The 22,904-nt window shown below is 61.3% G+C and overlaps 1 protein-coding gene across 4 annotated transcripts in view; it reads right to left on the minus strand.

Moving 5' to 3' along the window:
- DAGLA (diacylglycerol lipase alpha) overlaps window positions 1-22,904 on the minus strand; it is a 60,140-nt gene that overhangs the window by 22,186 nt on the left and 15,050 nt on the right. The window contains exons 1-3 of one of the 4 annotated variants that reach the window (XM_029956618.1): window positions 19,189-19,464; window positions 1,062-1,200; window positions 494-705 (exon numbers count right to left, since the gene is read on the minus strand). In XM_029956618.1, coding sequence (XP_029812478.1) covers window positions 494-705; window positions 1,062-1,156 — 307 coding nt within the window. In that variant the 5' untranslated portion in view covers window positions 1,157-1,200; window positions 19,189-19,464. Of the gene's footprint in view, window positions 1-493; window positions 706-1,061; window positions 1,201-2,477; window positions 2,752-19,188; window positions 19,465-22,904 lie in introns of those variants that run through there. The other 3 variants (XM_029956617.1, XM_029956619.1, XM_029956620.1) reach the window with 3 other exon arrangements.

Consider the following 22,904-nt stretch of genomic DNA (forward strand, 5'->3'; position numbering starts at 1 on the left):
TGGGCCCCAGAGAGGCTTGTGGGGAAGCGGGGCGGGGTGGGGGGTGGAGGGCGCTCTCTGGGGGAGGATTTCAGAGCAGCTGGAGAGATGCACTTGGCCTAGAACAGGGGCCAAGGAACTCTTCCTGTAACGGCCGGAGTAAGTCTTTTTGACTCCTGTACTCTATCAGGACTACTCAGCTGGCTGGAGTCACGCAAAAGCGGCCACAGGGGGTGAGCACATGGACAACCGAGAGTGGCCGGCTTCCAATCTAACTCTTTACAATAATAGACGGTGGGCTGGATGTGGCCCTCAGGCCACAGTCTGCCCACCCTGGGTCCAGAAGGTAAGCCCCATACTTCTGCTGGCTCACTGCCGGACCCTGGTGCTGGCCCGGGGCCTGGCCCATCGCGCGTGCCCAGTAGATGTGGGCTGGACAGATGAGGGGGCCCGAGGGGAGGGTGGAGGTGGGGGTGGTCCGGGGCGGCCCCCACCCGAGGCGGGCAGCCCTTACCCAGGCGCACGTAGAGCACGTACTGCATGGACTCACGGGGCTCCGTGTAGAGGATGCCCCCGCGCATGCTCAGCCAGATGATGGCCATCTCGGCGATCATGCAGCTCAGCAGGATGCCCAGGTAGCCGCGGCCGTGGTCTACCAGGTTCAGGGAGCAGGCCTCGTGCGGGTTGTAGACTAGGCCGAAGAGCACCACGGACAGGATCACAAACCTGGGGGAGCACACATGTGAGAGGGGCGGTGCAGGTGGCCCCTCCTGTGGTCCCTGGCCAGCCCGGACTTGGTGGGCAGAGGGTTCTCGCCTCAGGAGCACCATCCACCTGCTGTCTAGCGCCTCCGGGGACATGGGAGGACAGGCTGGGGAGCACTATCCAGAGGCACTGAAGGGGAAGCAAGAGCAGTGGGGAGGCAGCAGCCCCACCCAGTCACGGGGCCAGGTCCAGTGTAGGCCATGCAGAGTCTCTGGGCACCACGTGGGTATCTCCCTAAGTGGTGGGTGTCCCAGACACCAAGTCCCGGGAGCTGAGAGCAGGACGAGGACAGGCTTGGGCATGGCCCCATGACTCACCAGGTGGTGTGCAGGAGGAAGAGGAAGATGGCCGGCAGGACGAGGTCATCACTGCCCACAGACCAGCGCCGCCGGAACACCACGATCCCGGGCATGGCTGGCGGCTCTGCAGAGGCTCAGCGGGCCTGGTGCTCACCTCCTGCAAGACAGCAGAGGGCCCCGTGGCTGCTGTGGCACACACCTGGCCACATGTGGCCAGCACACAGGCATCTCTCCAGGTGCCACAGCCCAGGGGCTCCCAGGCCATTAGAAATGCTGATCCATCCCAGGGCAGGCCCCACCTCTGACCCTAGGCACACCCCCAAAGCCAATATAAAGGACCTCAGCAGCGAGACACTGGCTTTGGCCTTACTCCTGAGGACTCTCCTGTCCCCAAGACTGGTGCCGGCCCTTTGGAATCAGCTCTCCCTGGAGTTACCAGAACAGTAGCAGCTCAGTGCCATTAAAGACCTGGGCTCACGCCCTGCCTCTCCCTACATGGGACTGCATCCCACCCCCAGCTTCCCTGGTGCCTTTTTTCCAGGAGACCTGGCCAGTGCATGCGGTCCTTGGGGTGGGATGGGGGACCTGGCCGGTGCATGCGGTCCTTGGGGTGGCATGGGAAACCTGGCCGGTGCATGCGGTCCTTGGGGTAGGATGGGGGACCTGGTCGGTGCATGCGGTCCTTGGGGTGGCATAGGGGACCTGGCTGGTGCATGCGGTCCTTGGGGTGGCATGGGAGACCTGGCCAGTGCAATGCGTCCTTGGGGCGGGATGTGGGCTTCCCAGCCCCAAACAAACAAATAGAAGGCTGAAGACCTGGGGAAAGGTGGGGGGAAGGGCGTACATGGGCCGAGCATGAAAGCGAGAAGGTGTCCAGCACACAGTAGGTGCTCAACAAGGACATGTTGACTGAGCTCTTCAGTTTCTTGCTTTGCTGGACCCCTGGGAGTGTGCTCTGTGACTCGATTTTACACTCATTGGACAGAATGCCCAACCACAGCTATGCCCCTTGGCAGGGAGGGGCACAGTCAGGATGCAGGGTCAGGAGCATAACGGGGGCCATCCAGCCCCTCGACTCGCAGGGTGGTGAGTGGGCCCTGCAGGGTATCCCATCCTGGCAACCACACTTCCCACGCCCACCCCGAGCCACGCAGCCTTTGCAGCCCAGTTCAAAACTCTCCAAAGCTGCTGAGTTCCAATTCACCACAGGCAAGCTCAGGGAGGGGTGCCCAGGAATCCAGGGACCCCACTCCCTAGAGCCCCCGGAGCCAGGGTGGCGCTGCGGGCCAGGAGGCTCCCCACAGGCGGCTTGTTTGGGGAGATACGGGTGCGGGGCTCCAGGTCAGCCCCGTGCTGAACTGTGCGGCAGACTCCCTGCTGTGGGGGGTGGGCGCCCTCGCTGGTGGGCAGCTGCCCCCAGGCCCAGAGGCTTACATGGCACCTGGTCCAGAGGCGGGCGGCAAGTCCTCCTCTCCCCGGTGACGGCTCCGGGGAAAGCGAGTGTCCTCGGAGACCAGCATCACTGGGGAAGCAGGTGGCCAAGTGTCCCCCGGCCGGTGAGCACGACCCTCAGGCTGGCTGAGGGGACATGGGGCCGGGGGGCCAGCCGGCATGTCCGAGCCAGCCCGTCTCTCTCTCCCTGGTGCAGCCACTTCATCTGGCCGCGGCCAGGCTGTTCCCTGCGAGCTGGCGGCCTGGCGGGCGGGCGGGCTAGCCTGTCGGGGTCGTGCCTACTCCTCCCCCCTCAGGAAGTGACATCATCCCACTCTCTCCAAGGAGGAGTCAGAGCGCGGATTCTGGGAAGCGGGGAGAAGGATGAAGAGCCTGGGAGCCGCGTGGGGGGCAGGCGGGCCGGGGGTGGGGGGCCAGGGCTCCAGCGGGTACGTCCGGGAGGGACGGGGGCGGCCAGCGCTGCCGACAGCTGGGGTTTCAGCCGATGCTGCTGCCTTGGCCGCCACCGGGTCTCCCCAGCCCCCCAGGTGGCTCAGGGGGCCAGCTCGGTCCCAGCAGGTGCTGTAGCTCCTGTCCCCTCTAAGGGCTAATCCGCCCAGACCCCTGCGGTGGCCGGAGGAAGGGGGGTGCCGTTCTGGGGGCGGGGGGGGGGGCTGGAGGGAGAGGGTCCTGCCTCTGTCAGCCCCCCAGAGCATCTTGTTCTAGGGTGAGCCCCGCAGAGGGCCCTTCCCAATCCCCTCCAGGGGCACCCTCCTGTCACCCCCACCCTTCACCTCTGGGAGCCTAGACCGGCTACCACTCCTTCACCTCACCCTTGCGAACTTGCACACGACCCACATGTGGGCACAGCTCTGCCCTCCCTGCGCTCTGGCAGGAAGTGGGGAGAGCCTGGCACCTGGCCCTGCAGAAGGACTTGAAGGCCTGTCAGATCCGTTGAGACACCGGAGTGATATAGACGGTGCCAGCCTCTGCCCAGGCTCAGGGGCCGACAGCCATGGCCGGTGCCCGGGCCCATGTGGCAGGGCTCCTTCGGGCTGACCCCAGGGCCTGCCCACCACCGCAGAATCCTGGGCTGGGTGCCCGGGCTGCCTGGCTTCAAACCTGGGCCCCAACAGCCACTAACTGTGTGACTTACTAGCTGTGCCTCAGTTTCCTCATCTGTAAAATGTCGCTAGACCTCATCTGCTAAAGTCCTGGGGAGGCCCAAGCGACAGAATGTCTGCAGAGGCCCCCTGAGGCGTTGGATAATGGCAGCGAGGGGCTCAGTGAGCGGGGGAGGAAGAGTGTGTGAGCCCTCACGGACCGGCCGCCCCTCCCCGCCTAGGCTGTGGATACTCTGGCTGGTCCCCGACAGAGGTCACGGTGTGGGATGGGGGCCACAGGACCTGTGCCGCTGGGGGAGGCTGGGCTCCATGTGGATTCATCCCTCTCAGGGCTGCTATTTTTAAGGGCCTGAAAGGCGCCCTTTCTCTGAGACCCCGGCCCTTCACAATGGGGGCCTGTCCCCTGCTGGGATGTGATTTCATCTGCAGGAAATGTCTGCGGGGTGGGGAGGGAGGGCAGAGGCTACTTCCTGGTCTGGGGCTGCCACAAAGCACCTCCTCTCACTCTCCTCCCTTGGGGCACAGGGTTGATGCCCTCCAACAGTTAAATTTGTGGGGCTCATGGCCTCCCCTCCTCACCCCGGACCAGTGGCACCTCTGGGGCAGGAGTGGTGCCCCCCTGTAACAGAGGCACTTCTGGGGGCTCCCCACAGCCTCTGGCTGGGCCCCCAGCTCTGGAGGGTCTGAATGGGGTATGAAGACCCCCCTCATGTGGATGGGTTGGTTTGAGTGGCCCTTGGAGGTCCCCTTCTTCCCCCATCCACAACGCCCCATTTCCCTGCTGGAGATTCAGGCCTCCAAGTATTAACCATCTGGGGAGGGGGTGCCTTTTTCTGAAAATACAAAACTCTTTTTTAAAAATGCACATGCTATCTACTCATTTTAAAACTTTCCGGGGCTCCCTGTGCCGGGATAAAGTCCAGACCCCTCAGACAGTGGTGAGGGTCTTAGTCTCCGGCTGGCAGGCTGTGCAACCTTGTGCGGGTGCCTTGCCCTCTCTAAGTCCTGGACCAGGAAAACGCTCTCCAGTTCCTGGGCATACAAGTCCAGAACCTGTCTCCAGCCAGTCAGTTCTTTCTGGCTGGGCAGGGGGTGGGAGCACTCCATCTCCTCCTCACACCGCCCCACCCTTCTTTCCCAGCTCCCCCCCAAAGTTGTGTCTCCCTAAAAAGCACCTGGCTGGAAGAGTCCGTGCCCTGCTCGGTCCAGTTGTTCTGCGGCAAAACCCTACTCATCCCTCCAGGCTGGCCCAAGGTCACGGCCTCTTTGAAACCCACTCTTTTTTTTTTAATTTTTTTTTTAATGTTTTATTTATTTTTGATACAGAGAGAGACAGAGCATGAGAGGGGAAGGGGCAGAGAGAGAAGGACACAGAACCGGAAGCAGGCTCCAGGCTCTGAGCCAGCCGTCAGCACAGAGCCTGACGCGGGGCTCGAACCCACGAACGTGAGATCTGACCTGAGCCGAAGTCGGAGGCTCAACCGACTGAGCCACCCAGGCGCCCCTGAAACCCACTCTTGACAAACAGAACGGGCTGCTCCCTTCTGGGACACCCAGACCTCGAATCCCAGTGTCACCCTGGGTACATGTCTGATGGTGGACCTGTCCATGCCTCGATGCCTATCCCTGTCCCAGCTCTGCCGGGAGCCCCCGAGGGCCCAGGTCCCACAACATTGTCCATCTTGATGCTTGCTTGGAGCCCCTGGGGCAGCCCCTCCCCTCCTGAGCAGCCGCAGTGCCCTGAACTCCAGGGGCACCCCTCCACCCTGCCAAGCTGCTATAACACCTGTCCTCCAGCCACAGCGCCAGGGACAGGGCTCCTTTCCCTCTTGGCTCACGTCCTTGGCTTTTTGGGAAACGTCCCACCCCAGTGCCTCCCCCAACCACCGAGGGAGAACCGTCTTCCCCTCTCGCTCTCATGACCAGCCTAGGGCTTTAGTTTCTTTGTCCGCAAAGCCAGGACCCCTCCCTTGCCCCCCAACAGTCAGAGGGCTGTAGTAGGAACCAGCAGGGACAGTGTCACTGGGGCCTATGTGAGCCCCCACAGACCCGAAGCATCCATTCGTGGGGCTGTCCTAACTGAGCTCCTGGGGGGCTTTCTGGGAACTTCCTGGGCGCTGGGGTTCTGGGTAGGCACTGCTGATGCCCATGGGAAGGGGCCATACTGAACAGGTATAGGCCTGAACAGGCTAACCTGCCCTTACCATGGGCCTTGGGAGGTGGCTGACTAAAGGGCCCCAGGCTGGGTCTCCTCCTCTGATCCTGAGGTGCCCTTGGGCTTGGCCTGGGAGTGGGTTTCAGGGAGAAGAGCCCTCTTACAGTGGGTCCTAGCCAGCACGGGTCCTAGTCCAGGAATCTGGACCCAGATTCCCCAGGTGAGGAAGGAGGGCATGGCTATTGTATCTACCCTCCTGATGGCCCAGGGCCGGTGGGGGACAGGGATGGGGCCAGGTCACCGGAGCCCGGCTGAGCCCGGCGCCCACAGGAGACAGGATGACATGTTGTGGGCGGTCTGTCTAGGGCCACCCCCGGCTTCAGGGCCAGCCCCTGAGATCTCCCGCTTGGCCAGCCCTGGGAGGAAGGGATCACCACACAGCACTCAGTCCGCAGGCTCTAAAAACCGATCGTGCCTGGGAGCTGGCTCTGCACTTACTGGCTTTGTGACCTTGGGCAAGATACTTAACCTCTCCATGCCTCAGTGTGTCCTTCCTAAAATGGGCTGAGAACAGTACCTATCTGGGAACTGTCACAGGGTTAAGTGAGCCAAACGCTTGAGACAGCAGCTGTCCCACAGTTAGTGGCCAGCAAATCCTCCTCTGCCAGCACTGTTCCCGAAGGAGGAACTGAGGCTCAGAGACTCTGCATGTGGGAGACACAGCTCATACCTGCTGCCACCCAAGGTCCACATCTAATGCAGGAATGTCAGTTAGAAGGGGCTCAGAAACAGTCCCGTCACCCCCTTTATGGGTGAGGACACTGAGGTTCAGAGAGGCCCCAGAGGCTCCTGGCTTCCCCAGACATCCAGCCCTGTGGTGTCGCGACCAGGTGCTGGACACTCTGGAGTCCCAGAGTCCTAGAGCGGGCTCCCCCCCTTCCCCTTCCTCACGCACACACTACTCGAACTCCCCACGAGAGATCTCTTTCACGTCCCTGACGCATAACGCTCTTGGAACCTGGCCAGTCGGCCCGCGCTCCCTACTGGAGACCCAGCCACGAGAAGGTGTCAACCACTTGTAAGCTTCAGACAGAGTCACTCACGGCTGGTTGGCCACCTCACACGGCAGGGTCCCCACTACTGTGCAGCTCAGCTGGCAGAGGACAGGAGACCCCAGACCCAAGTCCACCTTCCCCAGACCCTCAGTTTACCCCTGCCTGCCGAGGCTGGCAACCAGGCCGGGTCTAGCCACATCCTCAAGCCGCTGGTCCTGCCCCAAGAGCAGTGTCGCCAGGCCAGGTGTCACTGCCCCTGCGGACCTCAGCTGCCTCCTCTGGAGAACGAGGAGCCTGGGCAATTAATAGGGGGCTTGTGTTTCTGTACTAACGTTATTATTCACTCAATTTTACAACAAATGACTGCGTGTATCTTAAGGGACCCAGAAACAACGAAGAGGTGGACTATCGCTTTAAGAACGAGCGAACTGCAGAACAAAAACTAAGGAAATCAAAATAGAGGGTTGAGAGGAATCCGTTGCACACGTGTAAGACAGGCCCTCGCAGGAACTACATGTGAAACTATTGCTAGACTCCATGCTTCCTGGTGGCCAAAGTAAAAAGGGAAATTGGGTAGTCTGCAAGGGCTCCTTTAGCTCTGCGGGGTATTTTGATCGTGGGTGCCCAGGACTCCCACACCCACAATGAATGGGATTTCAAAGGGCTTTGAAGTCAGGAGGTACTCCAAACGGGTGAGAGGGACAGGCACCTGATGCCTGCTAGGCTCTCTTGGTCTGATTCATATTATTTCCATGTTGGACACTGGAGCTTGTCTAGGCTTGGAGGGAGAAGGGCTTCTGACTTGGGAGGAGGGGCGGCAGGGAATGACTAGAGCCCCAGGCAGTGGGCAGGGTGAGTGGTGGCCCCCAGAGGCTCCATCCTAGCTGGGGCGGGCTCGCCAATGGGCACCCTCTCGCCTAACTGTGCCGGCAGATGGCTCTTGCCCTCTTTATTAGTGTCCAGAGCACGGGCTTTGGCGGTGGTCAGTCCCTAATGGCTCCGCGGCTCAGCTTCACGGCCAGTTAGAGAACCAGTTAGCCTCCCTGCTCACTGACGAGGCTTCCGTGAGAGCACCCGCATGGGGAGGGGCTCAACACACAGCGGCTGGGTTCTGATCTCCTGAAACGGCAGGTGATGGGGAGGAGACAGCCCACCTGTAAGTCTGGGGCTCAGTCTTTCCGCTTCCTCTCGCATTCGTTAGTTGCCTACCAAGACTGGGGTCTTGTCTAAGGCCCTTGTAAACATTCTCTTTGTCCTCAGAATGAATGGCTCTGGGAAGCAGGCACTGCTCCTACTTGTCTCTTATGGATGAGGGGAAGGAAGTGACTTGCCCAGGGTCACACAGCCTGGTTCCAGAGCCTGTGCGCTCCCCACGAAGCACCTGCTTCTGAGAAGTAGCGCTCAACCAACCGCTTGCTTCCGGACTCAGGAGCTGGCCTTGAAGCTCCCTTCACAGAGCAAGGAGGTGGGGCCTTGGAGACCATAAAGAACTTTCTGGCTCCCCATCCGGCCGCAGATCCATGGGCGCACCACCATGCGGGAGAGAGCAGGTATCGGCCTATTCTGCAGATGCGAAGACTGAGCCCAGAGTTGCCCGTCGGCCCGTCTCCGGGTCAGTGGGCTGTGGAGCCAGGAGAGAGCTCGGAGCTAACACCATAAATGTCGGCGAATTCCAGGCTCGGTGACCCCGGCTTCCCAGATGAAGAAGCCACGGCTCGGGGAGGTACGACATTTGCCCATGGACCCCACGACCAGGACACGGCTGAGCTGGGATTTCAAGCTGCCTCCTTGAGTTACTTGAAAGGAAGACAGGAAATCTCTGCCTCCTCCCATCAGACTCCCAGTTCCCACGTGCAGACACCGAGAGACCCCACGTGACCTTCCACCCCGAGAGCCCCGTCTCCTTCCTGGGGTCTCGGTCCCCCCAGGCAGGCTGTGCTCTGGAAGGCACAGGAAGGGGGAAGGAGCTGCAGGAGGCGACAGAGAGAAAGCACGCGTGGGCTGGCGGGGCCACGTGTGCCACCAGCCTGTGCCCGGGTGTGTGCCACCCAAGTTAGGGGCCCAAAAGCTGTTGCTTTTCACGCCTCAGCTGTGCGGGAGCAGAAGGCAGAGCCAAGCCTGCCCGGGGCTGGGGCCGGATTTCAGTACAAGACAGGCCCTCGCAGGGCGCCTGGTGCGGCTGGGATCCGGAGGGGGACCCGCCGCCCCTTGTCCCCTGAGCTCCCCCACGTCTTAGACTCACGAGAACCTTCCCCATCCTCCCCACCGGGACAGCTTGAGGGGGAGGCGCCCCCCCTCCACCGCCCTGCCCCACACTACAACCTGAGCGGCGGGGGGATGGTGGTGGTGGAGTACGGCTGTTCCCATATCACGTGTGGGCAAACTGAGGCTCCAGCTGGTTCAACAATCTAACGAGTGAGGGACCAAGTCAGACCCTGAGGCTGCGTCTACGCTCTCTCCGCGTCACTGGGCTGGCCGGCCAGAGTCCCTTGCCCAGAAAAGCAGTCTGGGGCCGGGCACACTGAATGAGAAGGAGCAGCCTCAACTACCAGCAGCCGTGCCCGCTTGCCGCCCTGGGCTGGGCCCAGAAAGAGCCCCGACAATTACTATAACACCTAGTTCTTGCTTTTCTTTCGTCTTACACAGCATTTATGACATGCCAGGCACTGCCGCAAACCGTTCACAGATACTGCCTCCTTTATTTTTTTCATACTTTTTTTTAAATGTTTATTTATTTTTGAGACAGAGGGACAGATCATGAGCAGGGGAGGGAAAGAGAGAGAGGGAGACACAGAATCAGAAACAGGCTCCAGGCTCCAAGCTGCCAGCACAGAGCCCAACCGACACGGGGCTTGAACCCACGGACCGTGAGATCATGACCTGAGCCTAAGTCGGACGCTTAACCAACTGAGCCATCCAGGCACCCCTATTTTTTCCATAGATTTTTAAAAAGTTTACTTATTTTGAGAGACAGATAAAGAGAGTCCCAAGCAGGCTCCATACTACTGGCGCGGAGCCCAACTCAGGCTCAGTCCCCTGAACCTCAAGATGGTGACCTGAGCCGGGATCAAGAGTTGGATACTTCACCGATGGAGCCTCCGGAGGCGCCCCCATGACTTCCTTTCATTTAATCTAACCTTTTAAGAACTTTATGGGGTAAGTGCTAGTCTTACCCCATTTGAAGGATGAGGAAGCGGAGGCCCAGAGAAGTTAAATATCTTGCCCGAGGTTGCATAGTCCCTGAAGGCCCAGACTGGGTCCCAGGCCCTCCTGAGAAGCCCTCATCAGGGCCCCATGCGTCACTGCGGCTCCAGCTTCCCTGCTCTTTCCTACAACAGGCTGCCATCTGCCACCGGCCTTGTCACTGTCACCAGCCGGCTCCCTGGGAACCAAATGGGGCCTTTGGTCTCCTGCTAGTTGTTCTGCGAGGGCCACCAGCTGCTGGGGGACCAAGAGGGAGGGCCCTGGAAGGCCTCCAGCGGCTGGGCTGGACCGTCCTCCCCACTGCCCTCCCCCGCTCCTCCCTCCGGGGGGTTCCACTCCTGGGCCCAAAGGACCTGTTTCCGATAGTGAATGGGGTCCTCCAGGTTTTGTTTCTGAATTCTTCTTCAGAGACTGTTTATTTTCCTGCATTTAGGGAGAGGCCCATGTCCCACACGCATTCCCATGCCTGGGGCACAGGTGCCGTGGGACGGCCCAGAGGGGCAGGCTCTCCAGCCCCCTGATGGTGCTGCCCGGCTGTCGCCAAGCCTCGGGCCAGTTCCTCCTGCCTGTCCCTGGGTGGGAGGGAACCCAGGTTTGTTTCCATCCAGGGGCAGCCCCTTCCATATCACCCCTGTTCCTCCCACGTGCTCTAACAGGTCTACCCTGGTCTCTGGAACCTTCCCTCCCTCAAATGCATAGCCCAGGGGGTTGGCAGCCAACCGATGAGCTCGCAGCTGCCTTCCCTGCAGCCCTGGAGTGGCGTAGCCCCAGCTCTGAATCTTGATTCTATTATTTCCCTAGTTGTCTGTGACCTTCACTTCTCTGAGCCTCAGTTTCCTCACCTGCAAAATGGGATAGTGAAGGTACCTGCTTCAAAGGGAGTCACGAAGAGTAAATGAAATAATACATCTGAAGCGTGCAGCTCACAGAAAGTACCAGTTGGCATTATTTTTATTAACCATGTCCCCTAAGCATTCAGACCTTCCCGTCACTGCACCAAGCCCCTGCCCCCACAGGGTGGCAGGGGTGCTAATGTCTCTGCCATCTAGGACAAGCTTCCTAAACAGAAAGGCCCAGCTCTCTATCCTTGGCTCCCAGGCTGACCCATGCCTGCCATCACCCTTGCCAACCTCCAGGATGCCCGGACCCACCTCTCCCGGTTACTGCTGGGATTCTTTGTGTCTGAGTTTCAGAACATCCTTCGGCTCAAACCCACGATGCCCCGAGGGGCAGAGGCCCACTACTCATGCCCCTCTGCCCAGTTCGGCATCCTCTTCACCCTGTCCCCTCCCTCTCCAGCCACCCGAGGGGCCTCTGTGAACGCCACCAGCTGGCAGCGTCCCCCCCACCCCCAGGCAGCTCACTGCAGTGCCCTGGCCTGGCTTCTCAGAGATTCCCAAGCAGAAACTGGGAGACTCGGAGACTGGCGGAGACTCGCTGCGCTGTCGCTGTCCCTGTGCTGGCAACACCTCTGAGAGGAATTAGCACCTTCCGATTCATTAGAGGCCCCCTAATGAGGCTGTTAATGAGAATGCTAAGTGGGCCACACCCAGCCAGACACCTCCACTCTGGAAGGGCCCACCCCATGCCCAGCATACCTCGCACCCGCATGGTCCTGCCACACATCCTCAGGCTGTGGGCTGGGTCTCGGGGTCGGGCCAAGTTGGGGAAAACGCCTTGCCTTGCAGAGTCTGCCCAGGGCCAAGGAGCCAAGGAGCGGCCACCTGTGCGGGCAGCACGGCCATCTAGGGCGCAGACCGGCCGCCTGGCGATCGGGTTTCACTTCTACCATTCCCTGGGCATCGGGGAAGCGGACGGGCATCGAGTGACAACGTAAGACGAGCTCTTTCCCAGGGGAGGAGGTCTGCTGAGTTCCCGTATGTAATGGCAAGAGCCCCTGCCCTGTGCCCCCACAGAACGTGGACGGAGGAGCTTGCTCTGCTTTCGAACGCACACAGGCCTGGCCCGGGGGCGCCCCACGTGGCTCTACTCTCCTGTGTCCCGTGAAGGGATAGCAACATTCTTTGAGGTTCCGGAAACCCTCAGGGGCCCCCAGACAAGGGGAGGTGGTCGCAGCAGCAGGCCAGGGGCTTCCTGCAGGCTATGTCGTCGGGTGATTTTAGCTCTCTCACGTACTGGGTGTCCTTGTAACATTTTCTTTGGACTCAACAGTCTCAGTGCTTAAAAACACTTGAAAGGCAGTGGACTGGATGACCTCTCAGGCCCACTCTGGTCCAGACTTTTATTAGAATTCTACGTGGTTTTGCTGCACAAGGGCTGAGAAAAGAGCCTTGGGACCCCGGGAAGGAGCCACACGTCTGCCTGGCCTGAGCCCCGAGGGCAGAAGGGGTCATGGAAAACATGGACCCAGGAGCTCTGACTGGGACCTGGGGCTGACTCTGCTGTCCTCCAGACAACCCCCCCCCACTCCCTCCCCCCTTCCTGGGCAGGAAAAAGCAGGACCCGAGGCCTGCAAGTAGGTCCTAAACCTGCTCTTGCCCTCGTGTCTCTATCCATGGAGTGCAGTGCACAGCCCACCTCCCAGGACAAGGTAACTACAGAACCAACCACATTTGTAAACCGGGGCGGGGACAGTGCTTCCCTCGTATGGCTGCTCTGAGGACAAAGTGAGTTCAAAGCTGCAAAGTGCTGAAAGCAGGGGCCGCCACAGACGGGGTGCTCCATAGCATTAGCGATGCGTACACACAGTTTATAGCTCTAATTAAATCAACCCCTCCTCACGAGCGTATTATGGCTCGGAAATGCCCTTTAAATACGATTAAAACTGCCAACCACTGGCTAGAAAGCACTCCTCCAACCGCCGCCCCTTCCGTCCCTGCCCATCGGACGAGCCCATTTCCTGCTCCGGACTAGGTCTCCTGTCTGCTCAGAACCGAGCCAGCGCAGGGATTTCCTCCTCTCCAGATGAGGCCCCTCCCTGCTGAGGCTCAGGGCCCGTCCACAGTTGGCCTTAAGCCCCCGTCCTGCTAGGTCAGCCCACGACTGGCCAGGGGAGCCAGGGCCCGAGTCCTGCAGGCTCCTGGGGCGCCTGCCGCACCTTCTCCATGCGGGTGCTCCCAGGGAGAAAGCTCAGCCTCCCTCTGCTTCTCTCCTGGCCCCAGGGAGGGGGAGGGATGGGCCTGGAGGCTCCCAGCAAGAGTCTGGAAATGGGGTCAGGCCGGGAGGGGAGCCTGGCCTCCACGATGGGGGTAGCAGTATTGATATAGGGCAGCCGGAAAGCGTCACCCTCTGTCTGCCTGCTCATACCTGGGCGGGACCAAAGGACCCGCTTTAATCTGCAGAGCAGGGGCCTGGCTGGATTTCGGACTCCACAGTTTGGTGTCACTTTCTCTCCCAGAGGACTCACCCCTGGGACCTGAGGCCCTAGCCGGGTCACACTGCCACTTCTGTGGCCTCTGCTTCCCTTCCCTTCCCTGCTCGCTGGGTGTGGTGGGAGGTGGGGCTGGGGCTGTGTGCCCAGCACAGCCCTGGGGACCGCGGGCGGGGGCGGCCGCCCTTCTAGCCCACTTTGCGAGGACACGGCAGGGAGGAAGTAAACGGGCATGTGGTAGGGACTCTTCCCAGTCACCCTGGGGCAGGTGCCCATTGCCCCATTCACAGCCTGCTACCAGTGGCAATGAGGCAGGCCTTTCACTGATGCCTGCTGGCCCCAGGAAGGTCTGCAAAGCTGCTGGCAGACTCCAAGGACGCACCTTTCAAAGAGGAGCTCACAGCACTGAGAGGGACCCTCAGGGCCAGGCACAGAGTGCTAATAGGAGGCCCACCTGGGGCCACGCAGACAGACAAGGTCCTGGCCGGACCAGCAGAGGCCGAGGCTCCCGGCAGGCAGAGTGGCACCTCGTCTCCCCTGGGGCCTGGGGAGGCAGCATGACAATGCCTGCTCTCTCTTGGCAGGACCGGCCCTTCACGGCTTGTCCCAGAAAGGCTCTGGAGTGGGGGATGGGGGGGCAGCGGTGAGGGAGTCAGCGGGAGCTAGGGGACCTGGAGGGGGGTGGCCTGCGTCACAGCTCCTGCCGACTCCCCCACCCGTGGTGGCCGCTGGATGCTATAAATACCACTCCTGCCTCTGGATGTTGCGGAGGTGACCTAGAATTGAGGGCTCCGGGGCCTCTTGGGCGCCCCCCTCCCTGCCAGTGCTAGACAGAGCCCGCCTGGCTAGAACCGTCTTCGCAGCCTGGGAGCCTGCCCACATGAGCAGGGCCCTGACTGGGCACGGGAAGCCTGGACACTGAGAGAGACAGTGTTGGCTTCTAGCCCTGAGCCTCCCACGACCAGCACTGCTACCATTTTCATGGCAGGTGTTGAGGACCCCAGGCCCCCTGAGAGCAGAGGCCTGGCCAGCCGGCAAAGGAAATGCGCCACCCAAGGCCTTGGGCAGCCAGCCCAGGGGGGTCGGCTCCAAACCCATCAGACCCTGGGTGCCCTCCCCCACCTCCGTAGTCCCTCTGCAATGCCGGGATTCTACCTAGTTTCCAAACTTCTTGGCGGCCTGGAAACCTCTCTGGGTGGCCCCTCGAGTACCCTGTCAGAACCTGTGGCTTTTGTCCCTACTTCTGGCCGCTAGTATGCTTTTTCTGCACGGCAGATCCCTGACAGGCCCAGGCCCCACGCCCCAGGCTGGGCTGAGCCAGGAGCACAGGACGGGAGGTGGCCCCAGGGCTGAGCAGCTGTGAAGACCCCCAACCCTCACACGTGGCCAAAGGTCTGGTTCGAGGCTCCCTGGCTTGGGTCAGGGGAGGACACAAGAGGAAGAAAGGCTAGGGACAGCTCCGGGAGGGTGTTCTGGGTGGTGTGAACACAGGTGAAACCCAGTTAAAATGGAATGCGTGCAGGCGGCCATTCTCCATCCATCCAACATTGACAGAGTGCCTGCCACACGCCCGGGGCCGACATGGGGCCAGCCCTCACAGCGCCCACAGGCCGGGAGAAAAAAAGAGAGACTTGAAGCTCATCCCCACACCCAGCAATGACACATCCCGTGACTTATGCTCAGAGAGGGTAGCCCAGCAGAGCCTGAGTAAGGAGGTGGGAGCCGGGGCTGAGGTCTGGGGGACAAGCCAGAGTGGAGAGGCCACTGGGAGGGGGCAGGACAGAGGTCGCCGCTCAGCAGGAGGGACCCACGAAGGGGGACCAGGAAGCACAGACCAGATTAATGGGATAGGAGCAAGAAGGAAGACCAAGGTGGAAAGGCTGGGGGACAGGGGCCCAGCCTGGGCAGGGCCCTAGCGGCTGAATAACAGCGGTTAGTGTCAGCAGTACCCACTGGCCACAGGCGTGAGGGTGGAGACGAGTGGGGGCAGCAGACACTGGTAACAGATGGGAGGGGGCAGTGCGGGAGAGGGTGCTGTCAAGGACACCCCAGGCAGATGGTCCTGGTGCAACCGGACAAACAGCCAGCGATCTTGGCTCCAGGGGCTATCACACTCCCGGAGCACTTCCTGCGTGCTGCCAGGGAAGGGCGAGTGGCACCCTGCTCTCCCCCGAACCCTGTATGAGCGCCATTAGAACACAGGCTGGGGGCGGGGCGCCTGGGTGGCTCAGTCGGTTAAGCCTCCGACTTCGGCTCAGGTCAGATCTCACGTTCGTGGGTTCGAGCCCCGCGTCAGGCTCTGTGCTGATGGCTGGCTCAGAGCCTGGAGCCTGCTTCCGGTTCTGTGTCCTTCTCTCTCTGTCCCTGCCCCTCTCATGCTCTGTCTGTCTCTGTATCAAAAATAAATAAAACATTAAAAAAAAATTAAAAAAAAAAAAAAAAGAACACAGGCTGGTGGCAGCCTGTCCTGCCCCAACATCTACAGACGCTCCTGGTAGCTGGCTCTCAGGTCAACCCAGTTCTGTCCTCCGGCTGCAGCGTGCCCAGGTGTCAGCAAGCCCGCATCTGCCCAGGGGCAGTCCCTGGGCTCTGTGCACGCTGCTCAGAGGGGAGGTGATGCCCCTGAACATTTAGCTCCTCATCTTTCCTGCCACCAAGCTCTGACCACAAACACAACCGTGGGGAGGGGACCGTAGCCCAGGTGGGGGACTTCTCATGGGATGCCAAGCCCACAAGGGAGGGGAAACAGAAGCTCAGAGAGAGCACGTCTGTCTGCTGGTCGACGCCCCCCGCCCCAGCATTTCCAGTCACCCCACTTGGAAAATGCTCCCTTTGCCTCATCTCCTCTCATGCCGCCCTCGTTGATCACCCTCCAGTGCTCCGGCCTTCTCTCTGTCCCTCATACAGCCAAGTGTGCCCGGTCTCAACGTCCAGGCCCTCAGGCCTTGCTGTGCCCGGATGTGCCCCCTACCCCCTGCAGTCCTGGCATGGCTGCGTCTCTTGTGTCACTCCGTTGCTAGCTCAAACCTGGCTCCTCTGCCCTGCTGGTGGATCTCAGGTGCACCCATCTGCGTCCCTCTCCATCACCTCACTGTCACTCCTGCATCCAGCGCTATTGTCTGTTAGCCTGTTTACTATCTGCCCCCTGCCCCTGGGGGCTAGATGTGGCTCCAGGGGCAGGGGCCCTGCCTTCCTGCTGTGTCCGAGACTCCCAGCAAAGGGCCTGGCAGGAACCCACCAAGTCCCTGCTGCCTGAGAAGGAGCGGTGTGCAAGCACTGGCTCCCTGGGGGCTGGGCTGTTCCCCAGCAGGGGACCCAGGGCTCCTGCCTCCCAGCCTGGGGCTCTCCCCACACCATCCACTGGATCCAGGCTCCAGCCTGAACTGCTCCTGAAGCGGCAGGTGCACCCACAGCCTCGCTGGAGCCCAATGATCATGCGGTGGGAGAGGTGGGGAAGAAACGTGGCGTGTGTGTTTCACTGATTCGGAAACTGTCGGTGGGGAGGGTGTTGGGTGACCCGCCTAGGGTGACCCAGAGGGCAGTGGAGTGGAGCAAGGTCCATGACCAGTTTTTAGGGAGGTCCTGCTGCCTGAGGGGCTCCTCTTAGCCTCTACGCCCCGTTCTCCCTGCACGTCTGCAGGAGGGTAACTTGTGGTGTCCCCTTCTCCAAAGCATGCCGTGGAGGCCCTCTCCCGGCGCCTGGGTTCCTGGCGGGACCCTTGTGCCCTACAGCCCCCAGCCAGCTGCACAGTTGTCAGTGAGAAGAAAAGGAGAAGTGACTTCCCCTCAGCATCTTCATCCAAAAACAAGGTGAGTGACTAGGTGACCACCAGGCTCCCCAGGACGTGCTGTCTTATTTCCCTGAACGCACAGTTTCCAAGAGTCTTCAGTCTCTGGCTCAGGAATGCAGTCCCTGGGGAAGACTCAGGGTACAGAGGGCAGCCCCTCATGGCCGCCCTGGGAGGGAGACAGGCCGGAGCAGCCACATGGCAGCCCAGCGGTTTCAGGGCACCGGCCTGTGAAGTCAGCCAAACCTCCCGGGGCACTGACTCGCCCGTGAACTAGTGGTCGGGACAAGTCTCTCAGCCTCGGGTCCTCGCCGTATGATGCAGACAGGAATGGGGCTGCCTCCTGGGCCACCGGTGGAAGATGGCTCGGTATGGGGCCTGTCCCGCAGGTCTGCATTCTGCCTCCCTTCCTGTGACCCTGATCTGCTCTCTGCCAACTTCCTAAGAATCAGAGGACACACCGGAAGCAGCGGGGGCTTCTTGCAAGGAAGACTATAAAAAGCCTCGGCAATGTCATGACTTCCCTTTAAGACAGCATGGGGCCTCACCCAAGGTTCTGTCCTCCCAGCTCACACAGGCACAACCCCACAGGGCCCAGAGGAAGAGGGCAGGGGGCCCCAGGAGACACGCCCCTGCCCCAGATCTGCCCTACCAGAGGCAGGGGCAGCCCAGATGGGGAGAGGGCTGGTTTCTAGACCCATAGCCCCTCTGCACCGGCTCTTCCTCCCCCTCCCTCACCCCCACCCTCTCTGCACAGAGCCTCCTTTTACCTCTTCTGGGCTTCAGGAGGATGCTTGAGATCACGCCTGGGAAGCGCTCAGAGCTCCCCAGATAGAAAAGAACAGAGGGATCCAAGGTGGGATTAATTATGTATCAATGTGCTCGTTTATTAGCACTTCGGGTTTACTGCAGGGGCTGAGTGGGTGCGCCGGGGTTGGTGTCAGAGAATCCAGGCCTGGTACTGGGCCCGGCCACTAATAATGCGGGCAAGCCGCAGCCCCTTGGAGCCCTGGTTCCTGTAAAAGGGGGAGAAATGGCATCTAAGTGATGTGGGTTAAAGTACGAACAAATAGGAATCTCCTTCCCTGCCAACAGGGTTGCCAGGGCACCAGCCCTGCTGTGCTGTCGTGAGGAGCGGCAGCCGGGCACTGGGCAGGACACACATTAGGGATCATCACTGCTGCCGCAGGCATGGCGTGTGGGGTGCGAGGCCTGGGGACAGGGCTGTCTGCAGTACCACCCGAGCCTGGAGACCGCCACTCATCCCTGACCAGCAGCAGGAGGGAAGGTTGTGCAGAGCCTGGTGGCCGCGGTGACTCTAACATGTTACAGACCTCAGGAGACCAACCCCGCCCTCCCTCCACGTCCGTCCTGTGCCCCAGCTAAGGAGAGGTGGTGCAGGGACCTGGGGTCCCCACAGCCAGGAGCCCGCTCCCCACGGGCCAGGATGGGAATGACCAGGGAGCCTCCTGCAAGCTGCACCCACCTGGGAAGGCTGTCCCCAAGCCTGAGTGATGACACTGTCGGCCGCCCTCTGTGTACAGAGCTCTCTGCCCAGGAGGACGGAGCGCAGCCTAAAGGTGATAGCCTGCATGTCCTCCCAACCTGTCCAACAGGCACCAAGCGGTGGAGAGACCCCGGGCCAGAGCAGTGGGACTGCTAAAGGCCACAGTGTGAAGCAGGGCGGACACCCCATGGCATGCCGAGACCCCTCACCCTCAGGGACCAGAGTCGCTCTGGAGGCCCGCTGTAGGTAGGACTGCAAGGACGAAGGTGCTGCTGGCTGCCTACCCGCTTAACGCAGGCCTGTCCCTGGGGTCCCAGCTGCAGTGAAGAAGGGGCTCCCTCTTCCCTGGGATGCCAGATCCACCTAATCTGTTCCCATCGGTCTTGAGGACCAGGCCCGTGGCCTCCTTGAGGTCGGTGACTTGAGGTCAGTCTCGGGTCAGTGACTTTCTATGGAGCAGAGAACTCAGCCAGACCGGGGAGAGGATGCAGGAAGCCTGCCGTCAGGAGGGCAGGCAGAGGGGCGGGCCCAGGGCCCCAGCAGAACTCACCAAGTTCCTGGGGTTGATTCATCTGAAAGGGGGTGAAGGGCAGGCCAGGGCGGGGACTGGCTGAGTCCAGGCAAGCTCTCCTCACTGGGAGGAAGGGTGGGGGCTGAGGGCCAGCAGCGGCTCCAGGAAGGATTGGGGCAGATGTGCCTGTGACAGATGCTTCTGCTCCCGCCACACAAAAGTCCCATTGATGCTACCCCTCGCCCCCACACTCCGCCAGTGCCTGCCATAAGGGCTCTGGGGACTGGTCCTGCTCCCTGCCGACCGTCCAGCTGCCGCAGTCGCCCTGGCACTGTGAAGTCACACGCTCTGCGTGGGCGAGGCCAGGCCTTGCGGGGGCAGCATTGGGACTGCAGGGCGTGGCACGTCCGGGCAGTACAGCCCTCCTTGGTTAGGCAGAAGACGCTGGACGCTGGAAGCTTCCAAGTTGAGCTGGAAACCTGAAGCTGAGGACCACCTGCCTGCCACCCTCGCCCGGCCTCACCTGACCCCGTCTTCCTGGAGGGCAAACCTTGGGCAAACAGTGAGCAGGTGTAAGTGGCCCAGCAGACGCAGGGCTGGGAAAAGCAAACAGCGTGGGCCACACTGTTCTGCTGGGCGTGCTGCCCTACAGGACACAAACTTCAGAAGGAGGTATGCTGGGAGGGTCAGGTTGACCTGGGCTTGGAGCCTCTGCTTGGCCACGTGCCGGATGGGTGACTCCAAACAAGCCTCAGGACCTTGGGGCCAGCAATGCCCACATGAGCGGCCCTTTGGAAGGTTAAATGGGATAGGACCCATGTGGGAACACTCTGAACACAGTTTGGCACAGGTGAGGGTCTCGATACATGGGTGCCCTGCCCAGTGTCACATGGATGTCAGGCAGAGCCAGGGCAGGGCAGCACCATGGAAGCCTGAACACCTCACCCTCAAAGGGCACACTCATTTGGCTTCTCTGCGACCCCCTGGCCTCAGCCTCCAGGGAGACTGTTGACCCCAGGCTGCGGAAACAGGGGCTCCTCTACCAGGAGGGGCTGCTCCACCAGGAGGGGGCTGTTCCACCAGGAGGGGCTGCTCCCCTAGCCGGGGCTGCTCCACCAAGAGGGGCTACTCCACCAGGAGAGGCTGCTCCACCAACAGGGGCTGCTCCTGCTGGCCCCGAACTCAGGGTAGCCACAAGCCAGGTCCCAGAATCCCTCCAGCTGAGAAAGGCCTGTGCCACCCTGTTCCCCATAGAGGGCTCTGCTTCAGGCTGACCTCACCCCACAAGCAGCCAGAGGAGTGAGGTTTCCTCCTTGCAGACCTCACCCTGGGGTTGAACAGTACATGCCGATGAGGCAGCTGGCCCTTCATCTGCTCTGCCTCTGACCATGGCCCAGCAATACGTGGGGTCAGAGCTCTGCATGCCTCTGTGCCTTTGCACAGAGTGCCTTTTCCAATCCTGTACGCCTGGGGACTCCTCAGCCTGCCAGGGCTTAGCCCAAATACCGCAGCCTCTGTGAAGTCTCCAGAAGCCTGCCAGCCCTAAAGCAGGCCTGGTCAGTGCCCCTCCGTTTCTTCCCGAGAGCCCTGGCTCCTCACTACGCAGGGAGCTCCTGGAGGGCAGGGCTGCACCCTCTGCTTGTGTCCTTGGCACCCCGGAGTCAGGTGCATAGTAGCTACTCAAGAAATGTCAGACGAGGCCCTGGCCTGCTCCCTCGCTCCTCTGAGATCACGCTGCTTGCTGCTCGTTTGGCCCAAGAGACTCACAGCATGCTGGAACCAGGGTGAGCCTGAGCATCCCCAGCAAGCAGGCAGGGCTTGAGATGTCCCCTCCTTTGGAAACTGTCGGTGATCCGAGCACCTAGCCTCACCCACGATCGCAGGTGGCTCTGGGGGCTCGCAGGCTGCCTCCCCAACTTGGAAAGCAGAAACCAAAGTTAACAGAAGGGGTGAGCAAAGGGAAGGGAAATGCAACTGACACCGCAGAGGGAGAAAGGGAGCTGCGGCTGCCATCTGCTGTGAACAAGATGTTTGGGGACACGCACTCCTCAGTTCTGAGGTCTCCCCGCCAACTCATGGAGGGTGGGCTGCTCCTGTGCAGATGGAAGCTGGTGGCTTGGCCAAGCCCAAGGGGGTGCAAGGGCCCCCTCCTGCCCACCCAGATCCCCAGCTACCCCATCTGACCCCTTGCTACTCAATTTGACCGCAGGGCCAGGATGCCAGCCCAGGACCGCCTCCTCCAGGGAGCTCCCCGTCCCCGCAGGAGCCAACTCCACAGTAATGGTGATCATAACTCAAACACAATAAGAGGAACCGTTCCGGCCCAACTACTTGCCAGAAGGCCCCTGTACTGGGAACCTTTGGCCATGGTCTCACTTGTCCCATCACCCCAGAGAGGAGCGAGGAAGAAACGGAGTCCCAAGGGCTGATCTCGGTCTTGCTCCTCACTGGGAAAGTACCTGGTCGCTTAGGTGCCTAGGGCCCTCCCTCCTCCTCCAACGCTGGGGGCTTAGTAAACAACAGAACATCTGGGTGTGAAGAAACCTTCCGGGCCACCGAGTCACATATAATCATTTTAGGAAGGAAGGTGAGGGCCAAGGATGCAGACAGCTGCCCGAGGCGACACTGAGGTCAGCTGTAGGTCAGGAGCGGAACCTGGAACGGTGCCCCGAAGCCCAGCTCCCAGGCCCTTAGCAGGCTCCTGGGCTAGGCTGTCCCTCTGTCCTTTAAGGAGAGCTGCCCTCAGAGGGCTGAGGTGTGGGGGCCCTGCCTTCAGTTCAGGCCAGGCCTCCCCTACACCCTGCCTGTCCATGCAGCCTGCTCAGGCCACAGCTGGTCCACCTTAATGCTGCCCTGCCCTCTTGGCTGTGCCCAGCCCTGTGGCTCAGGAGGCTGGGCCCACAGGCCACATTCCTCCCCCAGGCCGCCCTGCCCTGGGCCTGCTCTCGGAGGGATTAGTGTGGCCAAAGGGGCCAGGCATGCTTGCTGGGGGTTTAAGTAGCCTGTCCATCAGACACACTGGGGCTGCCCCGTGGCACCCGGCCCACAGAAATGGCTCTGTTTCTCAGCAGGCCAGGCAGCGGGTAGAGGGCCAAGAAGTCTGGCTGCTGAGACTGAGCTGGGCCAGGGTCCCGGAGGCCACCCTGTGGAGCTGAGCCTGGCAAGCCTGGCCACTGGGGGTGACTCTCCCTGCCGTCAGCAAGAGGGGGGCAGGGGCGCTGGGGCAGTCGCTGCTCAGAATGGTACATCCCCGCCCAGCCCACCCCCAGCCCAGCTCGCCCTACGCGGCTCTGCTGCCGCCACCCCCACAGGCCTGCTTACGAAGCACACACTCCACATTTCTGCCTGCACAGTCCTCCCCCAGTACCCCCACCCCGGCCCCCGCTTGCACCGTAGCTGTGACACCTCCACCCCGCTGCCAGCTCTCAGCTGCGGGCGGCACCGGCAGCTGGGGCCGAGGAGGGCCCCAGGATGTGCTCCCGGGCATCTGTGGGCCTGGAAAGCTCACATGGACCCCTGTGAACTCTTCTGGGGGGCAGCCTTCAGTCTCTTCCCTTTCTCCAAGGGTCCTGGGGCCCTGGCTGGGTCACTGTGCCGGCCTCACTTCCTGCCTCTCACAGTCCTCCCCCTTCCTCCGATAGCCTGTGTGTGGAGTGCCTGGGGATGAGGGCAATCAATGGCTTCTCTATTCTCTGGAGGGAAGGCATTTCACCCTTGGGGGGACCTCTGGTCGGGAGGCAGAGGCGGCAGGCCTG

The sequence above is a fragment of the Suricata suricatta genome, chromosome 11 (assembly GCF_006229205.1).
Source record: "Suricata suricatta isolate VVHF042 chromosome 11, meerkat_22Aug2017_6uvM2_HiC, whole genome shotgun sequence".
NCBI lineage: Eukaryota > Metazoa > Chordata > Mammalia > Carnivora > Herpestidae > Suricata > Suricata suricatta.